The 18,602-nt window shown below is 41.4% G+C and overlaps 1 protein-coding gene across 1 annotated transcript in view; it reads right to left on the bottom strand.

The window, feature by feature from the left end:
- Positions 1-18,602, bottom strand: part of TMEM132C (transmembrane protein 132C) — a 563,570-nt gene that overhangs the window by 138,119 nt on the left and 406,849 nt on the right. Inside the window, exon 6 of the mRNA XM_053699778.1 lies at positions 12,079-12,222. Within this exon, the coding sequence (XP_053555753.1) occupies positions 12,079-12,222 (144 nt within the window). The remainder of the gene's footprint in view (positions 1-12,078; positions 12,223-18,602) is intronic.

Below are 18,602 nucleotides of genomic sequence, written 5' to 3'. Positions count from 1 at the left end.
GATTCCAGGACTAGACAATTTCTCCACTGATACTCTACCCAACTGGTGATCACCTGATTCCTGGCATCCCATATCTGATGTTAGCCCTTTGACAACAAATAAGGAGGTGCTTACATACGTCAAGTTACAAGCTCTGCTATATAAAGACCAAGACGAACACGGAGCAAATCAGAAGTTTGAGAAAGGTCCACGACCGAAACGCGTTACTTCTTTTTGGCCAATTTGAGCCACCGTAGTCTGTGACGTCAGACTACCATCATCAAGAAAAAGACCAGACGAGAACTACTCTGCTTCCAGACGCGGAAGCACCACATTAACGTCACACCAGCCCTGTATGCGGCTTGAAATTCATAGTGGTAACCTGGCTTTACCACAAAGGACAAGGAAAGAAACAAGGTACTATATTAACAACCTGACAGATGCTTCCTTGAATAAAAGCAGCTTAAGGTAACCTGGTATTACCTGAACTTTGGATTACTTCATTTGATTTTACCATAGGATTGAATTACAAAAAAGACTGTGAGTCTGATCTTACAAGGTACTTTTAACATAAAAAGGAGACGGCACTGAAAATTTCACTTGCCCAACATTTTGCATATGCCAACACTCTTTATCTGTGCACAGAAAAGAACTTTCATTTTACAGTTCTATCACAATTGTGTTTGAAATGGCAATTTTTAATACCAAATTTTAGTTACGCTGTTTTAGTTGTACTAACTTTGCCTTATTAACCTAGCTCTATTTAACTTTAATATTTAACTTTATTTTTTAGCTAAGTTTCATTTACATTGCTTTTTTGCACAACTGTCCACTTGATGAATTTAGGTATATTTATTTTATAGCTGTTTAGTTGACATAATTTTAATTTATAATAAATTTTTAGCACACACCACTTTTAGCACACACCACTTGAGCTTATACACCTTTAGCTGACCCATTTTTAGTTTACACTTTAACCTCAATCAAATCCACTGCACTCATTACACTTGCTGTATATTAACCGCATCTGTTGTTTGAATAACCTCACTAACTATACTAACATACTAACTAAATGTGCTGTGTATACTAACTATATCCTCTGCTCAGTACACTCACCTCACTTATATCTTTTCTTTTCATCTTTTTTGCCTCTGTTATTTTTGCTGAAAAACATTATTATATCAGCTTTTTAATACAAAATTCAATTAAATTCTATTTTTAATCAATTTTTTTAAAAAAAATTTAAAAAATTATTTTACTAATAAATTTTCAAAGAAAATATTTTAATCATCTCTTTTATTAATAATAAATATTAGCTCATATTTAACATATTTTATGTCCTGAGTGATCATTTCCATCTATTCAGTGTCACCTCAAATGTTTTAGCTTTAGGTCCACATAATCTGGCCTTTAGCGCAGGAAGACTATTTACATAGATTTCAATCATCAATTTTATCTGGGGATTTTTTGATATCAACCTGTATACTTTGAGGTGAATTGTTTCAGCGCTCTCTCTCTCCCTAGATATATTCCAATTCAGCTCTGAAATATGGCCAAACTGGTGGCAAGTGGCATCTTGGCAGCTGCACGCTTGACTTTTCTCAGTTCATGGGCAGTTATTTTGCGCCTTGGTTTTTCCACACGCTTCTTGCGACCCTGTTGACTATTTTGAATGAAACGCTTGATTGTTCGATGATCACGCTTCAGAAGCTTTGCAATTTTAAGAGTGCTGCATCCCTCTGCAAGATATCTCACTACTTTTGACTTTTCTGAGCCTGTCAAGTCCTTCTTTTGACCCATTTTGCCAAAGGAAAGGAAGTTGCCTAATAATTATGCAAACCTGATATAGGGTGTTGATGTCATTAGACCACACCCCTTCTCATTACAGAGATGCACATCACCTAATATGCTTAATTGGTAGTAGGCTTTCGAGCCTATACAGCTTGGAGTAAGACAACATGCATAAAGAGGATGATGTGGTCAAAATACTAATTTGCCTAATAATTCTGCACTCCCTGTATATATATATATATATATATATATATATCCTATACTATAAAAGGCCAAGTGTGTTTGTCCGAAGCTGTCATGCGCAGTAGAGACAGCACAAGGACAAACACACCTGGCCTTAAGTCCCTACCTGATCTGCCGACTGCCGCAAGCAGAAGTGGGCATGGCTGAGCGTGAAGGGGCGTGACCTAGCGTGAAGGCATGTGAAGGGAGCGGAGCCTAGCATGGAGGTGCGTGAAGGGGGCGGGGCCGTGAAAGGCCGTGGAGAGAGCTCAAACAGCTCAAAAGAGAGAAGAGAGAGATCAAGAGGGGAGAGAGAGATCAAGCGGGGGAGAAAGAGAGAGGGGGAGGGAGATAGAGAGGGGAGATATGGAGAGAGAGAGGGGAGACAAAGAGGGGAGAGAAAGAGGGGAGAGAGAGAGGGGAGAGATAGAGAGAGGGGAGAGAGAGAGAAAGAGAAGAGAGAAGAGAGAGAGATGGGAGAGAAAGAGGGGAGAAAGAGAGAGAGAGGGGGAGAGAGAGACAGAGGGGGGAGAGAGAGAGACAGAGGGGGGAGAGAGAGAGAGAGAGAGAGAGAGAGACAGAGGGGAGAGAGAGAGAGGAGAGAGAGAGGGGAGATGTGGAGAGAGAGGGGAGAGAAAGAGAGGAGAGAGAGAGAGGGGAGAGAGAAAGAGAGAGGGGGGAGATGGAGAGAGAGAGATGGGAGAGAGAGAGGGGGAGAGAGAGACAGAGGGGGGAGAGAGAGAGAGAGAGAGAGAGAGAGGGGAAGAGAGAGAGAGAGAGAGAGAGAGAGAGAGAGAGAGAGAGAGAGAGGGGAGAGAGAGGAGAGAGAGGGGAGATAGAAATAGGGGAGCGAGAGAGAGTGTAGAGAGAGGGAGAGAGAGAGAGAGGTTGAGAGAGGGGAGAGAGAGGGGAGATAGAGAGAGAGGGGAGATAGATAGATAGATAGATAGATAGATAGATAGATAGATAGAGGGGAGAGAGATAGATAGAGGGGAGGGGAGAGAGAGAGATAGATAGAGGGGGGAGAGAGAGAGAGAGAGAGAGAGAGAGAGGGGGGGAGAGAGAGGTTGAGAAAGGGGAGAGAGAGAGAGGGAAGAGAGAGAGAGAGGGGAGATAGAGAGAAAGAGAGATGGGAGAGAGGGGAGATGGGAGAGAGAAAGAGAGAGGGGAGAGAGAGGGGAGAGAGCGAGAGGGGAGAGAGAAAGAGAGGGGAGAGAGAAAGAGAGAGGGGAGAGAGAGGGGGAGAGAGAGAGAGGGGGGAGAGAGAGAGCGCAAAAGAGAGGGGGGGAAAGAGAGAGCGCAAAAGAGAGGGGGGTAAGAGAGAGCACAAAAGAGAGGGGGGAGAGTGAGCTCAAAAGAGAGGGGGAGAGAGAGAAAGCAAAAGAGAGTAGGAGGGAAAGAACGCAAGGGGTGGGACCACTGTACTGCAAAAAATGGCCCGTGTGAACGGGCTTTAGGACTAATATATATATACATAAATACACACACACATAAAATGGAGCATTTTATGTGGGGCCGATTCATCAAGCTTGATGCAGCTGTTTCTGCGCTAGCCTTCAGGCTCGCCGGAAACAGGAGTTAGGAAGCAGCGGTCTTAACAAGCAATTACAACAAAGATGAGTCGCTTGAGTTTTTGTGCCAGGAGTGGCATAAAGTCAGCCAAGAGCAATCTGAAAGACTGGTGGAGAGAATGCCAAGGTGCATGAAAGCTGTTATTCAAAATCAGGAATATTCCACCAAATATTGATTTCTGAACGCTTGCTAAGTTAAAACATTAGTATTGTGTCGTTTAAAAATAAACATGAACTTGTTTTCTTTGCTTATTAGAGGTTTGAATAAACTGCTGATATTTTGACCAGTTGTCATTTTCTGTAAATAAATGCTCTAAATGACAATATTTTTTTGGGGAATTTGGAAGCATTATCAGTAGTGTTTAGAAAAAAACAAAAATGTTCATTTTACACAAACACATACCTATAGATAGTAAAAACAAAAAAACTGATCATTTTGTAGTGGTCTCTTACTTTTCCAGAGTTCTATATGATAACAAAGCACAAACCAATTCTATAGCTTGGTGATCTGCACCAACATTGTACTATTATAAGGAATTATTAATTAATTACACATTTGAAACAGCTATAGCTTTTATTGGAAGAATTTTTGCTTATACATGTATAATACAAAAATGCTGCTATTCAAAACTTAAATGCACCCATGTGGATTGTCTGAAATGTCCCTTTAAGGAGCTAAAGTGCAGTAAGGAAAGATAATCTCACTCATATCATTCTAGTCCACTACAGAGAAGCAATCCACTTTCACTCTTGAGCTGGGCACAAGAGGCATAGCTGCCAATTACCGCTGTATCAAGCTCAAGAGCAGTCAAGTCCCAAAAAAACTTTCATGATTCAAATAGGACATGTAATTTCAAACACCTTTCCAATTTACTTTTATTACCCATTTTGCATTGTTCTCTTGGTATTCTTAGTTGAAAGCTAAACCTAGGAGGTTCATATGCTATATTCTTAGACATTGAAGGCCGCCTCTTTTCTGAAAGCATTTTGACAGTTTTTCACCACTAGAGGGCATTAGTTCATGTGTTCCATATAGATAACATTGAGCTCACACACGTGAAGTTACCTAGGAGTGAGCACTGATTGGCTAAAATGCATCTCTGTCAAAAGAACTGAAATAAGGGGGCAGTTTGCAGAGGCTTAGATACAAGGTAATTACAGAGGTAAAACTTGTATTATTATAATTGTGTTGGTTATGCAAAACTGGGGAATGGGTAATAAAGGGAATATCTATCTTTTTAAACAACAAAAATTCTGGTGTTGACTGTCCCTTTAAACACCCCTTGCTGTTGTGAAAAATGTATGCTTGTCCCATGCTCTATGGAGAGGACAAAAAGCAAATTCTGTTACCCAGCTTTCTATAAGACACATACCAGTATGATAGTATAATAATCTAGCACTTTACAGCATTTTCCTAGCAAACTATGATATCCGTGTAACTACATAATTTCTTCTCTACTCAGTCCCCAAAGCATAATGACTTGTCAGAATTTAGGAATACCACAGCCTGAACACGACTCAACTTATTATAAACACTATGACCCCAATATTCCATTCATTGAGAGATCGACAAGAAACTGCGTTTCTGGCCTCATCGGCTTCACAGTCCATTGGTCTGTTGATATGTTCTAAAAAAAGGGGGCGGACCCAAGAAGTGCCAACAAGTGGCTATGTGTCCCCCATAGGATATAATAGGGAGTGCTACATCAGCTAAACATAGTTGACACTTGTCGGAACTTTCAGCGAGCGGGTGGGGGGCGTATTTGAAGTGTTCCTACACTGCACAGACAGTGCGCGCACTGAACCAAAAACTTGACTAATAAAGTAAGAAAAAAAAAAACAACCTCCCTATCTATACTATAATTGCTTTTGTAATGTCCGTCGCCATCGACAGTTGCGCATGCATCGTCAATGGAATGGTGGCAGCACGAGGTGCCACCCTGCCATTTTCGGAATCCACTGGGATGCAGCAAAGGCAAACGGAGCATTACAAAAAAAAAAAACACTGCCCGCACAAAGTATAACAAAAAAACCTAACCTCCCACATGAAGTATTAACATTTAAACAGCAAACCCACACATCGCAAAATAATAAGGTAATTAACCCCTAATCCGCAAATAACCTAACATATTAATCCCTTAACCGTCAACCACCCACATCACAATAAACCTAATTACCCTAGTAACCCCTTAAACCGCCAAAACCCACAAAGCAAATAACTAATTAAATTACTAAGCCCCCTAACCTAACACTGCCTATATTAAACCCAGTTACCTAATTAAATACAATTAAAATAAAAAACCTAACATTACTTTTAAAATAAAAAAAACTCTAAAAGTTTAAATTAAACTAAAATTATAAAAAATAAAAAACTCTATACAAATAACTTTACAGAAAATAATAAACAAATGATCAAAAATAAAAAAAATAGGGGGTGTTTTTATTTTGGGGGGGATTTTTAATTTTCATAGGGATTAGGTTGAATTTTTTTATTTTGGATAATGTGTTTATTTTTTTCTGTAGTTCTATTTTTTATTTGTTGTATTTACAATACATAGACAGCCCTCTGGGCAGGCTTACCAGCTAGTGATACCTATAAGAGCTATGTCGCCTCATTTATATACAATGTTTAAATGATATGCAGTTGCAGAAGAAGCTGTCAAGTGCCAAGCTAGTTCAGCTCCACGCTGCCGATCTTTAGCTTTCCCATCCTTCTGCTCCTTCTTGAACTTTTACCCACTGCGGTCTTCCTCATAGCTGGAGATCGCATGGTCAGTCTGACTAGGAAAGCACTGATTAATAGATGATCCATATAAATTGTCTTCTTTCTGGGCCTCAGCCTTACAGGTCAGTGACACTGGGCTGACATTCCTGTTCATTCTAGTAGCAGGCACATAATGGTAGGCATGTTTGTGAAATGAGAACTTTTTACATAGGCACACATGCTGTATACACTGTACTGTAACTGTTGTTGCATAAACATTTAGCCTTCAGTGTCTTTCTGGGCCTCAGCCTTACAGGTCAGTGACACTGGGCTGACATTCCTGTTCATTCTAGTAGCAGGCACATAATGGTAGGCATGTTTGTGAAATGAGAACTTTTTACATAGGCACACATGCTGTATACACTGTACTGTAACTGTTGTTGCATAAACATTTAGCCTTCAGTGTCTCTAAGGAATGATTTATAATTTCTACATATGAAAAACTTTTGGTAAGGGAGAGGTGACAAGATCATAGCAGCTGTACTCTGACACAGCTTATGCCTAACAGCTGCTTTTGCTTTCTTTACTGCTTTTCAATACCAGGTAAGGGGTTAAAAATACTGCCACATGTTATAGGCATTCATGGGTTAAATCACTTCATATCAGAAGCATGTATTGCTTTAAATTATTTATACAGAGCATACTTTTTAAACAACTTTCCAATTTGATTCTCTTATCAATTTTGTTCATTCTTTTGGTATCCTTTTTTTTGAAGGAGTAGCAATGCACTACTGAGAGCTAGCTGAGCATATTGGTAGAGTCAATGACAAGAGGCATATTTGTTTTTGAACAAAGGATACAAATAGAACAAATTTGGTAAACAATTAAATTGATTTTTTTTTTGTAATGGAATGCTCACTCAAAATCAAGTTTAATTTTGACTTTGACCTTACTGTTCATTATCAACCCTTTAGAGTTATCTATACTGTCAGACAGGACAAAAACATAAATTATGCTTACATGATAATTTTCTTTTCTTCAGATGGAAAGAGTCCACAGCTGCAATCATTACTTTTGGGAATAAGAACCTGGCCACCAGGAGGAGGCAAAGACACCCCAGCCAAAGGCTCAAATACTCCTCCCACTTCCCTCATCCCCCAGTCATTCTGCCGAGGAACAAGGAACAGTGGAAGAAATACCAGGGTGAAAAGGTGCCAGAAAATTTAAAAATAGCAGACACTCCACAGAAAAAAATATGGGTGGGCGGCTGTGGACTCTTTCCATCTGAAGAAAAGAAAGTTATCAGGTAAGCATAATTTATGTTTTTCTTCATAAATGGAAAGAGTCCACAGCTGCGTTCATTACTTTTGGGAAAACAATACCCAAGCTATAGAGGACACTGAATGCAAGAATGGGAGGGTAGAATATGCGGCCCATTCTGAAGATACCAGGCCTGAAAAACCACAACCCAACCAAACCCTGCATTGTCAAAGCCAGGCAAAACAAAAACTAGAAGGAAAAGGCCCAAAGGACACTGACCGAACTAGAGACCGCAAGTAAACACACTGAGTCAACACTCCTCCAGGAGAACCTTCGCTCAGCAGTCGGTCCCCACACCCCTCTTGCTAGCACAAGTATTAAACCCCCAAAAAGGGAAAGAATAAAAGGGAGCTGTAGGAATACCCAAAAAGGTACCGCAAGATCCAAAAAGGAACAACAAGCCCACAAAGACCCGAAGATCCTGAGAACAATGGTAAGCGATGCCCAACCCAGGTAAAACCACAGGAGCATACTGAGCCACATCAAGGAGAAGAACATCTCCCCAACATCGAGCAACGGCATCTAGAAAGACAGCGAAGGACCAAAGGTCCTCAATGTCAAAACTCAGAGACTGAGCACATGAAAAATATTACCAGTAGTAAACTCAGAAGGGTAAAAATCCGAGTCCAGTAACCCGCTGCCATCCGTAGGGAGGCATGGACAATCACTATCCGTAAGGGAGAGCGGCCGATAAACTTTCCAATTGCCCCACCTCCAGATAGAAGGTATACTCCAGGAAATTTAGGCCGCCAGGCCTACGTACAGATTTCAAACATGGAAGAGGCACAGAACCTCAAAAAAAGGTACACTGGCACCCCCAAGACCTGAGGAGAATCGACAGATCTCAACCTTCACCCAGCCGTACCAGACTAAACAACGGCGGGACTGAGGCAGGGGAACTCAAAGGAACCCCAAGACCGGCCCCCAAGAGGGCCGAAAAAGAAGTTGACACAGCCACCTCACCCAGAGACAGGAAGCAGATGGTAGACCCCAGGGGATCTAGCAAGCCACTAAGTCTTAACATGGAGCCAGCAGCTCCCCAGATGGAAGAAATAACTCAAAGAGCAGACTACTCCTCCAACACTGGATGACCATCTGGCCAGATTCCCGAACACCGGAGAGGCCCTTAAAAAAGATCCACACCTCCAACAAGTTACCTTAGTAAGCTGTCTCAAGGGAACCGTATCTGCCGGCACAAGACGAGCCTCCAAGGAGCCCCATCTCTCACACAATCTGGCCAAGATGTAAAACAGAATGACCAGAACAAAGGCTAAGCCCAAGTACCCTGGAACCCCCAGGCCCATCCTAAGAGCACAAGGTCCGGTAACATCCCGCAGCGGGACCCACAAGGTGAAAACACAGAGTCAAACCCTAGACAACCAGACGAATCAGGACAAGAGGCCGGGACCCACAAATGTTTAGATTAAACGACGTCCAGGAAAGTAATCCCTCATCTGATAACAAATACAGACTTCCCAGGGAAAAAATCCAGATTAAACTGGATGTCCAAAGCAAGAAGCCCTTGCAAGTCCCAACCCAAAGGGAAGAGACCACCCCTTATAGGAGCCCAACACTCCAACGGAGCTAAGCTTCCTTAGGCCATACAATGACGCTAGAGCTGACAGGTGTCCATCAACATGACCTGAATGTGCTTGAAAAATGTGACTAATCCCCTTTAAACAAGATTGAAGTTGGAATGCGTAGCTAATCCCCCTAAAGGGATTCAAGGGTCTGCTCATTCTATCAATCTCGAGAAAAAAGCTAAGGCTCATTCTAACAACCTCAAAAGGAGGAAACTGATGAGACCTCGCTGGGGATCAAACTTTCAACCCTCGGATGCTGAGCTAGTTTTCCAAGCACAAGTGGAACAGAGAGGACAAGTCACCCGAACAGAGTAACAGCATGCCTCTGCAACACCTCAGATACAAAGTCAGAGGACAGAAAACCCGGGTTTAAATGCCACATGTATGGCAATACCTGAACCCTATAAGCGGGAAGCTACTAGGACTACTGCTACTTCAGTAGAATATGCAGAGCATTCCAAGCACGGGAGAGGACCCCTATTAGAGCCCAAAAAGGACCCCACTGTCTAATGTTCCGAAAAGGAGTGATCAACCCCTGAAGGGAACCATGTCCCCAGAGGAGACAAAGTCCATAAAGGTCTCTGAGAAGAGAACCCCTAAAGGAACAAGTCTGAAGAGGACAATCTCCAGAGCCTCCTAGAGGCAAAACTGCCCAAACCGGTGGAAAAGAGGCGCTAAACCCTCTAATCTTCCCACCACATGGGAAGGAATACTCTAGGTCCCTAAGGTATCGGGAGCAGCAGAGAGTGACGCAGTAAAAATCATTGACCCAGTCACCAGAGAAACAAGAAACATAAATAATGGCGCCCCAACCTGACCAGCTAGATAGAACAGACCCCCCGTGTCTAAGCCGCGAGACAGAAGATCTAAGCCTAAGCAGGACCAGCCTGCAACCGGGTCATAACTGCCAAGCCAGCTAAATCCACCCTCAGAGAGGGAGGAAGAAAACAGACAAACATGGGACTAGCATGTCTCAAACAACTTTCATAGAAGTAAACAGCAAGTATCGATCCCAGATAAAGTTCCCGAAGGAAACAAAAATAAAAATAAAATTCATCCTAACCGGATAAAATTAAATGAAAGGCAACTCCAAGGTTAATGCCTAAGAAGAACAGAATGCCCGCAGGACCAGCCTAGCGGAAATCAGTTCTTCCACAAAAACTGGGAAGGATCTCGATAACAAGACTAAAAGGAGATTACGTCATCCCCCTATGTCTAACGAGGTAATCCATTTGAAGTAGACGACTGAGGAGTCCCATAGCCGAGAAGGATAGGGTCCCTAAACAACTCAATAACGTGTCTAAGGAGAACACAAAGGTGAGCCAGCTGGTAACGAAAGGCACACCGCATGTGTAGTAGTAGAAGGGAATGGTAGGGAACTCGCCTCCCGGAGGACAGGGCCCCCCGAGGCGGAAGGCTCAGCAGTCTCTTGAAATCCCGAGCCCGAGGAACAAGGCGCTCTAGAACAGCCTAAAGAACATAACTGACTGACCTGTGTTAATGGGGCCAATTCACATTCTTCACAGGACAAAGAATCTGAATCAGAAAGTGGAACAATCTCAACATCAGTATCCTCCATAATTGGATAAAGGATACCAAAAGATGGATTATATATTAAACAATTTAGATGGCACATGACACCCACAATGGCTGGGGCACTCACCACCTCCTATGCACTAGACACCAGTGGACCAGATTTCTCCATCGCCACACAGTCAGGAATGTGGAAATGGGAACCAAAACATAAACACGCTCGGTCACAAGGTGAACCGTACAGTCCAAATAAATCATGCCGAACCGTAAGGTGGCGTCACTTCAAAACGCCATTATGTTCCGAAGCCATGAGCCCAGATAACACTACACATAAGCAGATTGAATCACATAACAAACATGATTAAAAAAACCCTGTTCAATAATCCCCCTCAGGAGATATTAACCCTCGATTCCAAGATACTAAAGGAGTCCCACTGAGACCCTGCATTTTTCATGTAAATTCTCAGGAACAATTAAGTGACAGTACATTCATGAACAATTAAAATGAAACAATCTTACTGGAATCTACGCTGTGGAACAGGAACATGGCCCTTCACGTGTGACAGATAGTAGCATTGCCTCCGCCATGGACTTGAGAGAAGAAAGCCAGCAGTGAAGCGAAGTTCGACAACGCTGATTGCTTGTGGAGTTGTTAAAATAAATCGGAATGGTTTTGCAGAAAGACTCATCCTGCATCTCCGGATTCTAACTTTCCAAGCCCTCACTGAGAGACTGAAAGGATTACTTAAAACTCCCGTCCCATGTCGAAGAGTACTACCCTCCATAAGAGACGAAAACTAAACATCTGACACTTCTCTGCCAACCTCCTGGGACGAAAGGCAAAGAATGACTGGGGGATGAGGGAAGTGGGAGGAGTATTTAAGCCTTTGGCTGGGGTGTCTTTGCCTCCTCCTGGTGCCCAGGTTCTTATTTCACAAAAGTAATGAATGCAGCTGTGGACTCTTTCCATTTATGAAGAAACAGACTTCATATTTTATTCTTGAATAACAAGATCCTTTTTCTGCAGGGATAACTATTTTGTGATGACAGTGACATGCACACATCACTGAGCAAGTCTAAGCACAGCTCTTGTCATTCTATTTTGCTAAACAGGTGCAGGGGGTGGAACCTCTGACAATAACCTGAGACATTGCAATATTACATGAGATGGTAAATAATATTGAAAAAAAATATGTGGGGGGCGACCATTGGAGCTCTGTTAGTAGAGAAGAAATGTGTCCCTCTTTGGCCCTTTCATAAGTTGGGAGGTAGACATGTCACAAATATACTTTGACTTTAATGTGAACAATACAGGTTGTATATCTCTTTAAGCGCTGGTCACAATAGTTTACTTAAGTTCAGTACAGTTACTTACTTTTACGACATCCTCATCAGAAGACTTACACTCCACTAGCTCAGAAATATCCATTACGTAGTTGTTTTCTTCAACAGACACTACTTTTACAGGTACTGCTACTGTCTTTCCGGTAAGAATAGCTGTGTTCAAAATCTCTGTGTCCTGTGAGGAGAGAAATATATTTTATTATATAAAGCATAAGGAAATTATGTGCCTGTCAGATTTGCAACTCTTCATTTACCTGTTTTAGATTTCTACAGTCTTGTTCTAATATATCATCACCTACAACTCCCAATAATAAGAACAACAAAAAAAGTTGTTGTTTTTTCAGAGCAGAAAAAAAAAAGTTTTTCAAAAACAAAGCACTGTAATACATTTTAAACATTATGTATCCGCAGGAATGGACAACATTTTTGGGTGTTTTCATAGTTATGGGGAATAAAAACTAAATGAAACTTTCATGATTCAGACCGATAATACAATTTAAAACAACCCCGAATATACCTTTATTATCAAATGTGCTTTGTTCTCTTGGTATCCTTTGTTGAAGAGTAAAGCTAGGAAGGTTCAGGAGCAGCAATGCACTACTGGGAGCTAGCTAAATAAATACTTTGGGTGAGCGTATGACAAGAGGCCTATATGTACAGCCACCAGCTAGAGAACAAAGCAAATTTAACAATAGAATTTGGAATCAAAATTTTTTAAACTTGTGCTTTGTGGCATCACCAAATAGGTTAAAATGTACAAATAATATAGGATTAGTTTAAAGGCACAGTGTACTGTAAAATTGTTTTCCCTTAATGTGTTTCCAATGACTTATTACAATAATTGCAGAATATGCAATGGCCTCAATTTAACAAAGTCTAGTGGACCTGATCCGACAGTGCGGATCAGGTCCGCCAGACCTCGCTGAATGCGGAGAGCAATACGCTCTCCGTATTCAGCATTGCACCAGCAGCTCTTGTGAGCAACGCCGCCCCCTGCAGACTCGCAGCCAATGGGTCGCCAGCAGGGGGGTGTCAATCAACCAGATCGTACTTGATCGGGTTGATTTCCGACGATGTCTGTGACCGCTGCTTCATAACTGCTGTTTCTGGCGAGTCTGAAGACTCTCCAGAAACAGGGGCCGTCAAGCTCCTTTCGGAGCTTGATAGATAGGCCCCAATGTATGAGAAATTGCTTCTTCTAGGTTTTTTGTATATGAAGTTTTTTGAAACCACAATCTATTAGATGGGTTGAACTTGCAGGGAAATCAGATATTTTTATTTTATAACATTCTGTGCACACAGACGTTTCTTTATATTATCTCTGTCTGTATACCAAAGCCCAATTATTAGAGACAACAATTGAAAATTAACATTTTTTTATCCTAATTCCCACTGGGAGTGTAATTTCTTCTGCTGTCTATGTTTACACAGATTTTCTATAGCCAATAGTTAAGTATAGAAACGTTTAGTATAGGTAGGGATAAAATAGGCAAAATCAGTTATTTCAAATGCCAAAATAAAGGTAGAGTAGCTATTTGTAAACAATGTATTGCACTCTAGCAGGTAAATTACATAATTTGAAAATTACAAATCAAAAGGGAGGGCAAAAAAAGGATACACTGTCCCTTTAATTATTGCCCCTTTTATACATATAATTTCCAGGTTCTACTAGATATGTGTTGGTACGTATTATAATAATCTGATTATCAGAAAGGCATGTAATTTAGTGATGGTTCTAGGCATTATTTAATAACTTTGGACATACTAAACAGTGCAGGGCTCTTTATATTTTGTGTGACCTTAGCAAAAAATAACACTAATAGGTCAGATCACAAGAGGAGCATTAATGATAGCGCAGGACACGAAAAGCAATATGACGGGAATTAGATAACATTATTACGCAGCTTGATATTAAAAATCCATGGTAAATCCCATTTACCAGAGGAGGGTAAGCATAGCAGGCATCGCTCTATTGCAAACTTTACTTCCAATAAATATTGTGACTATGCTAAATAGCACTCATATTTGTAAGTTCAAAGTTATGGGTTGTGCTCAAGCAAAAGCTGAAACTGCGCTAGAATATTTAACATAACTTGAGAACTAAAGGAAAATGTAAGGGTTCACAAAACACATCCGAAACATATTAAAATAAAGTGATGGGGGGCAATTTACTATGCCCCCAATGGGGCCAACTTGCCCTGTTTCCGCGCAAGTCTTCAGGCTCACCGGAAATAGGAGTTAAGAAGCAGCGGTCTTAAGACCACTGCTCCTTAACTGGATCTGCCACCTCTGAGCGGCGTACAGCAATTAACCCAATCGAAAACGATCGGGTTGATTGACACCCCCTACTAGTGGCCGATTGGCAGAGAATCTGCAGGGGGCGGCATTGCACAAACAGTTCATTAGAACTGCTTGTGCAATGCTAAATGCCGACAGCGTATGCTGTCTGCATTCAGCGTTGTCTGGCGGACATGATACGCTGCAGCTTATCATGTCCGTCCGACATTAATAAATCGGCCCCTTAGACTTACATATACACTTCTTAATAAAATATATAATTTTAATATTGTTAAAAAGTTATATGGCAAAGTGTTTGACTGGATAGGGCTCCAATGTGTATGTGTATATGTATATACTGTATATAAATAAATAAATATATATATATATATATATATATATATATATATATATATATATATATGAAGAATCTAAAAAAAAGCAAGTGCACAAAAAAACTACTTATAGTGTAGAATATTTTAAAATAAACTTAATCGTAAATCAGATACACAGTTCCCCTGAGCAATGGCTACTCACAAAATAGGACCTCAATCATATTAGGTAAGGTATGCGTCCTGTACGAAAAAACAGTAAAGATGTCCAGGCTAGGCGACCATATAGGAGAGCTGGAGATGTAGCCGATGACTTCTTAATTCTATTGCCAAGTCAATATATTCCAGGGCTTTCACAAGGTTCGGAATCATTAACCGCTAGGCCAGTCTGATGTCCAAACACGCTCATCTACCACAAGCAGCATGGTGAATCGATACAGCGTGTCCAACAACATGACATAAGGTGGGTGTGGTGTCTGACAAATCAGACACATCCATGAAACATGTCATCGGCAACATCTCCAACTCTCCTATATGGTCGCCTAGCCTGGACATCTTTACTGTTTATTCGTACAGGACCCATACCTTGATTATTATTTTGATTTAATATAAATTCTGTGCTATTTAGTTAATAATTTACCTATTATCCCATTTACTGTGTGTGCAGCTATATATAATATTTTGTGTTTATCACAGATTCATTATATAAAAATGTTTTTATATACATATATATATATATATATATATATATATATATATATATATATATATATATATATATATATATATATATAAAAGAAAAACAGCAACATTCCAGGATTTTCATCAAATAGTGGTCAAATGTTTTGACGTTTCAGGGAATATACAGTCCCTTTCTTCAGAATAATTGTGACCACTATTTGATAAAAATCCTGGAATGTTACTAGGAGCTGAACGACCATGTAGTTGACTACAGGAGGGCGGATTCACAAATTATATATATATATATATATATATATATATATATATATATATATATATATATATATATATGTATATATATATCTATAAATAAAAATTTGATAAGCCTGTGTTTTCAATTGTTTGATATCATGAGAGCAGAGTATTTTTGTGTAATTTTTAACGTAAGATCAAAAGGTTAAACATTAAAGACAATTTTTCCCAGCCTTCATATTCACCAAGGGTGCCAATATAAGTGAAGGGCACTGTATGTAAAAAACATAATTTATGCTTACCTGATAAATTTATTTCTCTTGTAGTGTATCCAGTCCACGGATCATCCATTACTTGTGGGATATTCTCCTTCCCAACAGGAAGTTGCAAGAGGATCACCCACAGCAGAGCTGCTATATAGCTCCTCCCCTCACTGTCATATCCAGTCATTCGACCAAAACAAGACGAGAAAGGAGAAACCATAGGGTGCAGTGGTGACTGCAGTTTAATTAAAATTTAGACCTGCCTTAAAAGGACAGGGCGGGCCGTGGACTGGATACACTACAAGAGAAATAAATTTATCAGGTAAGCATAAATTATGTTTTCTCTTGTTAAGTGTATCCAGTCCACGGATCATCCATTACTTGTGGGATACCAATACCAAAGCTAAAGTACACGGATGATGGGAGGGACAAGGCAGGAACTTAAACGGAAGGAACCACTGCCTGTAGAACATTTCTCCCAAAAACAGCCTCCGAAGAAGCAAAAGTGTCAAATTTGTAAAATTTTGAAAAGGTGTGAAGCGAAGACCAAGTCGCAGCCTTGCAAATCTGTTCAACAGAGGCCTCATTTTTAAAGGCCCAGGTGGAAGCCACAGCTCTAGTAGAATGAGCTGTAATCCTTTCAGGGGGCTGCTGTCCAGCAGTCTCATAGGCTAAGCGTATTATGCTCCGAAGCCAAAAGGAGAGAGAGGTTGCCGAAGCTTTTTGACCTCTCCTCTGTCCAGAGTAAACGACAAACAGGGCAGATGTTTGACAAAAATCCTTAGTAGCCTGTAAGTAAAACTTCAAGGCACGGACAACATCCAGATTATGCAAAAGACGTTCCATCTTTGAAGAAGGATTAGGACACAATGATGGAACAACAATCTCTTGATTGATATTCCTGTTAGAAACCACCTTAGGTAAAAACCCAGGTTTGGTACGCAGAACTACCTTGTCTGAATGAAAAATCAGATAAGGAGAATCACAATGTAAGGCAGATAACTCAGAGACTCTTCGAGCCGAGGAAATAGCCATCAAAAACAGAACTTTCCAAGATAAAAGTTTAATATCAATGGAATGAAGGGGTTCAAACGGAACTCCCTGAAGAACTTTAAGAACCAAGTTTAAGCTCCACGGGGGAGCAATAGTTTTAAACACAGGCTTAATCCTAACCAAAGCCTGACAAAATGCCTGGACATCTGGAACTTCTGCCAGATGCTTGTGCAAAAGAATAGACAGAGCAGAGATCTGTCCTTTTAAAGAACTAGCTGATAAGCCTTTGTCCAAACCCTCTTGGAGAAAGGACAATATCCTAGGAATCCTAACCTTACACCATGAGTAACTCTTGGATTCACACCAATAAAGATATTTACGCCATATCTTATGGTAGATTTTCCTGGTGACAGGCTTCCGTGCCTGTATTAAGGTACCAATGACTGACTCTGAGAAGCCACGCCTTGATAGAATCAAGCGTTCAATCTCCATGCAGTCAGTCTCAGAGAAATTAGATTTGGATTATTGAAAGGTCCATGGTGGAAGAGATGACATGTCCACTAGGTCTGCATACCAGGTCCTGCGTGGCCACGCAGGCGCTATCAGAATCACTGATGCTCTCTCCTGTTTGATTTGGCAATCAGTCGAGGGAGCAGAGGAAATGGTGGAAACACATAGGCCAGGTTGAAGAACCAAGGAGCTGCTAGAGCATCTATTAGTGTTGCTCCCGGGTCCCTGGACCTGGATCCGTAACAAGGAAGCTTGGCGTTCTGGTGAGACGCCATGAGATCCAGTTCTGGTTTGCCCCAACGATGGACCAGTTGAGCAAACACCTCCGGATGGAGTTCCCACTCCCCCGGATGAAAAGTCTGACGACTTAGAAAATCCGCCTCCCAGTTTACGCCTGGGATGTGGATCGCTGACAGGTGGCAAGAGTGAGACTCTGCCCAGCGAATTATCTTTGAGACTTCTAACATCGCTAGGGAACTCCTGGTTCCCCCTTGATGGTTGATGTAAGCCACAGTCGTGTTGTTGTCCGACTGAAATCTGATGAACCTCAGTGTTGCTAACTGAGGCCAAGCTAGAAGAGCATTGAATATTGCTCTTAACTCCAGAATATTTATTGGGAGGAGTTTCTCCTCCTGAGTCCACGATCCCTGAGCCTTCAGGGAGTTCCAGACTGCGCCCCAACCTAGAAGGCTGGCATCTGTTGTTACAATTGTCCAATCTGGCCTGCGAAAGGTCATACCCTTGGACAGATGGACCCGAGAAAGCCACCAGAGAAGAGAATCTCTGGTCTCTTGATCCAGATTTAGTAGAGGGGACAAATCTGAGTAATCCCCATTCCACTGACTTAGCATGCATAATTGCAGTGGTCTGAGATGCAGGCGCGCAAATGGCACTATGTCCATTGCCGCTACCATTAAGCCGATTACTTCCATGCACTGAGCCACTGACGGGCATGGAATGGAATGAAGGACACGGCAAGCATTTAGAAGTTTTGATAACCTGGACTCCGTCAGGTAAATTTTCATCTCTACAGAATCTATAAGAGTCCCTAGGAAGGAGACTCTTGTGAGTGGTGATAGAGAACTCTTTTCCACGTTCACTTTCCACCCATACGACCTCAGAAATGCCAGAACTATCTCTGTATGAGACTTGGCAAGTTGAAAGCTTGACGCCTGTATCAGGATGTCATCTAGATATGGAGCCACCGCTATGCCTCGCGGTCTTAGAACCACCAGAAGTGAGCCCAG

This window comes from Bombina bombina, chromosome 2 (genome assembly GCF_027579735.1).
Source record: "Bombina bombina isolate aBomBom1 chromosome 2, aBomBom1.pri, whole genome shotgun sequence".
NCBI classification, from domain to species: Eukaryota; Metazoa; Chordata; class Amphibia; order Anura; family Bombinatoridae; genus Bombina; species Bombina bombina.
This window is presented reverse-complemented; position numbering and strand designations above follow the sequence as displayed.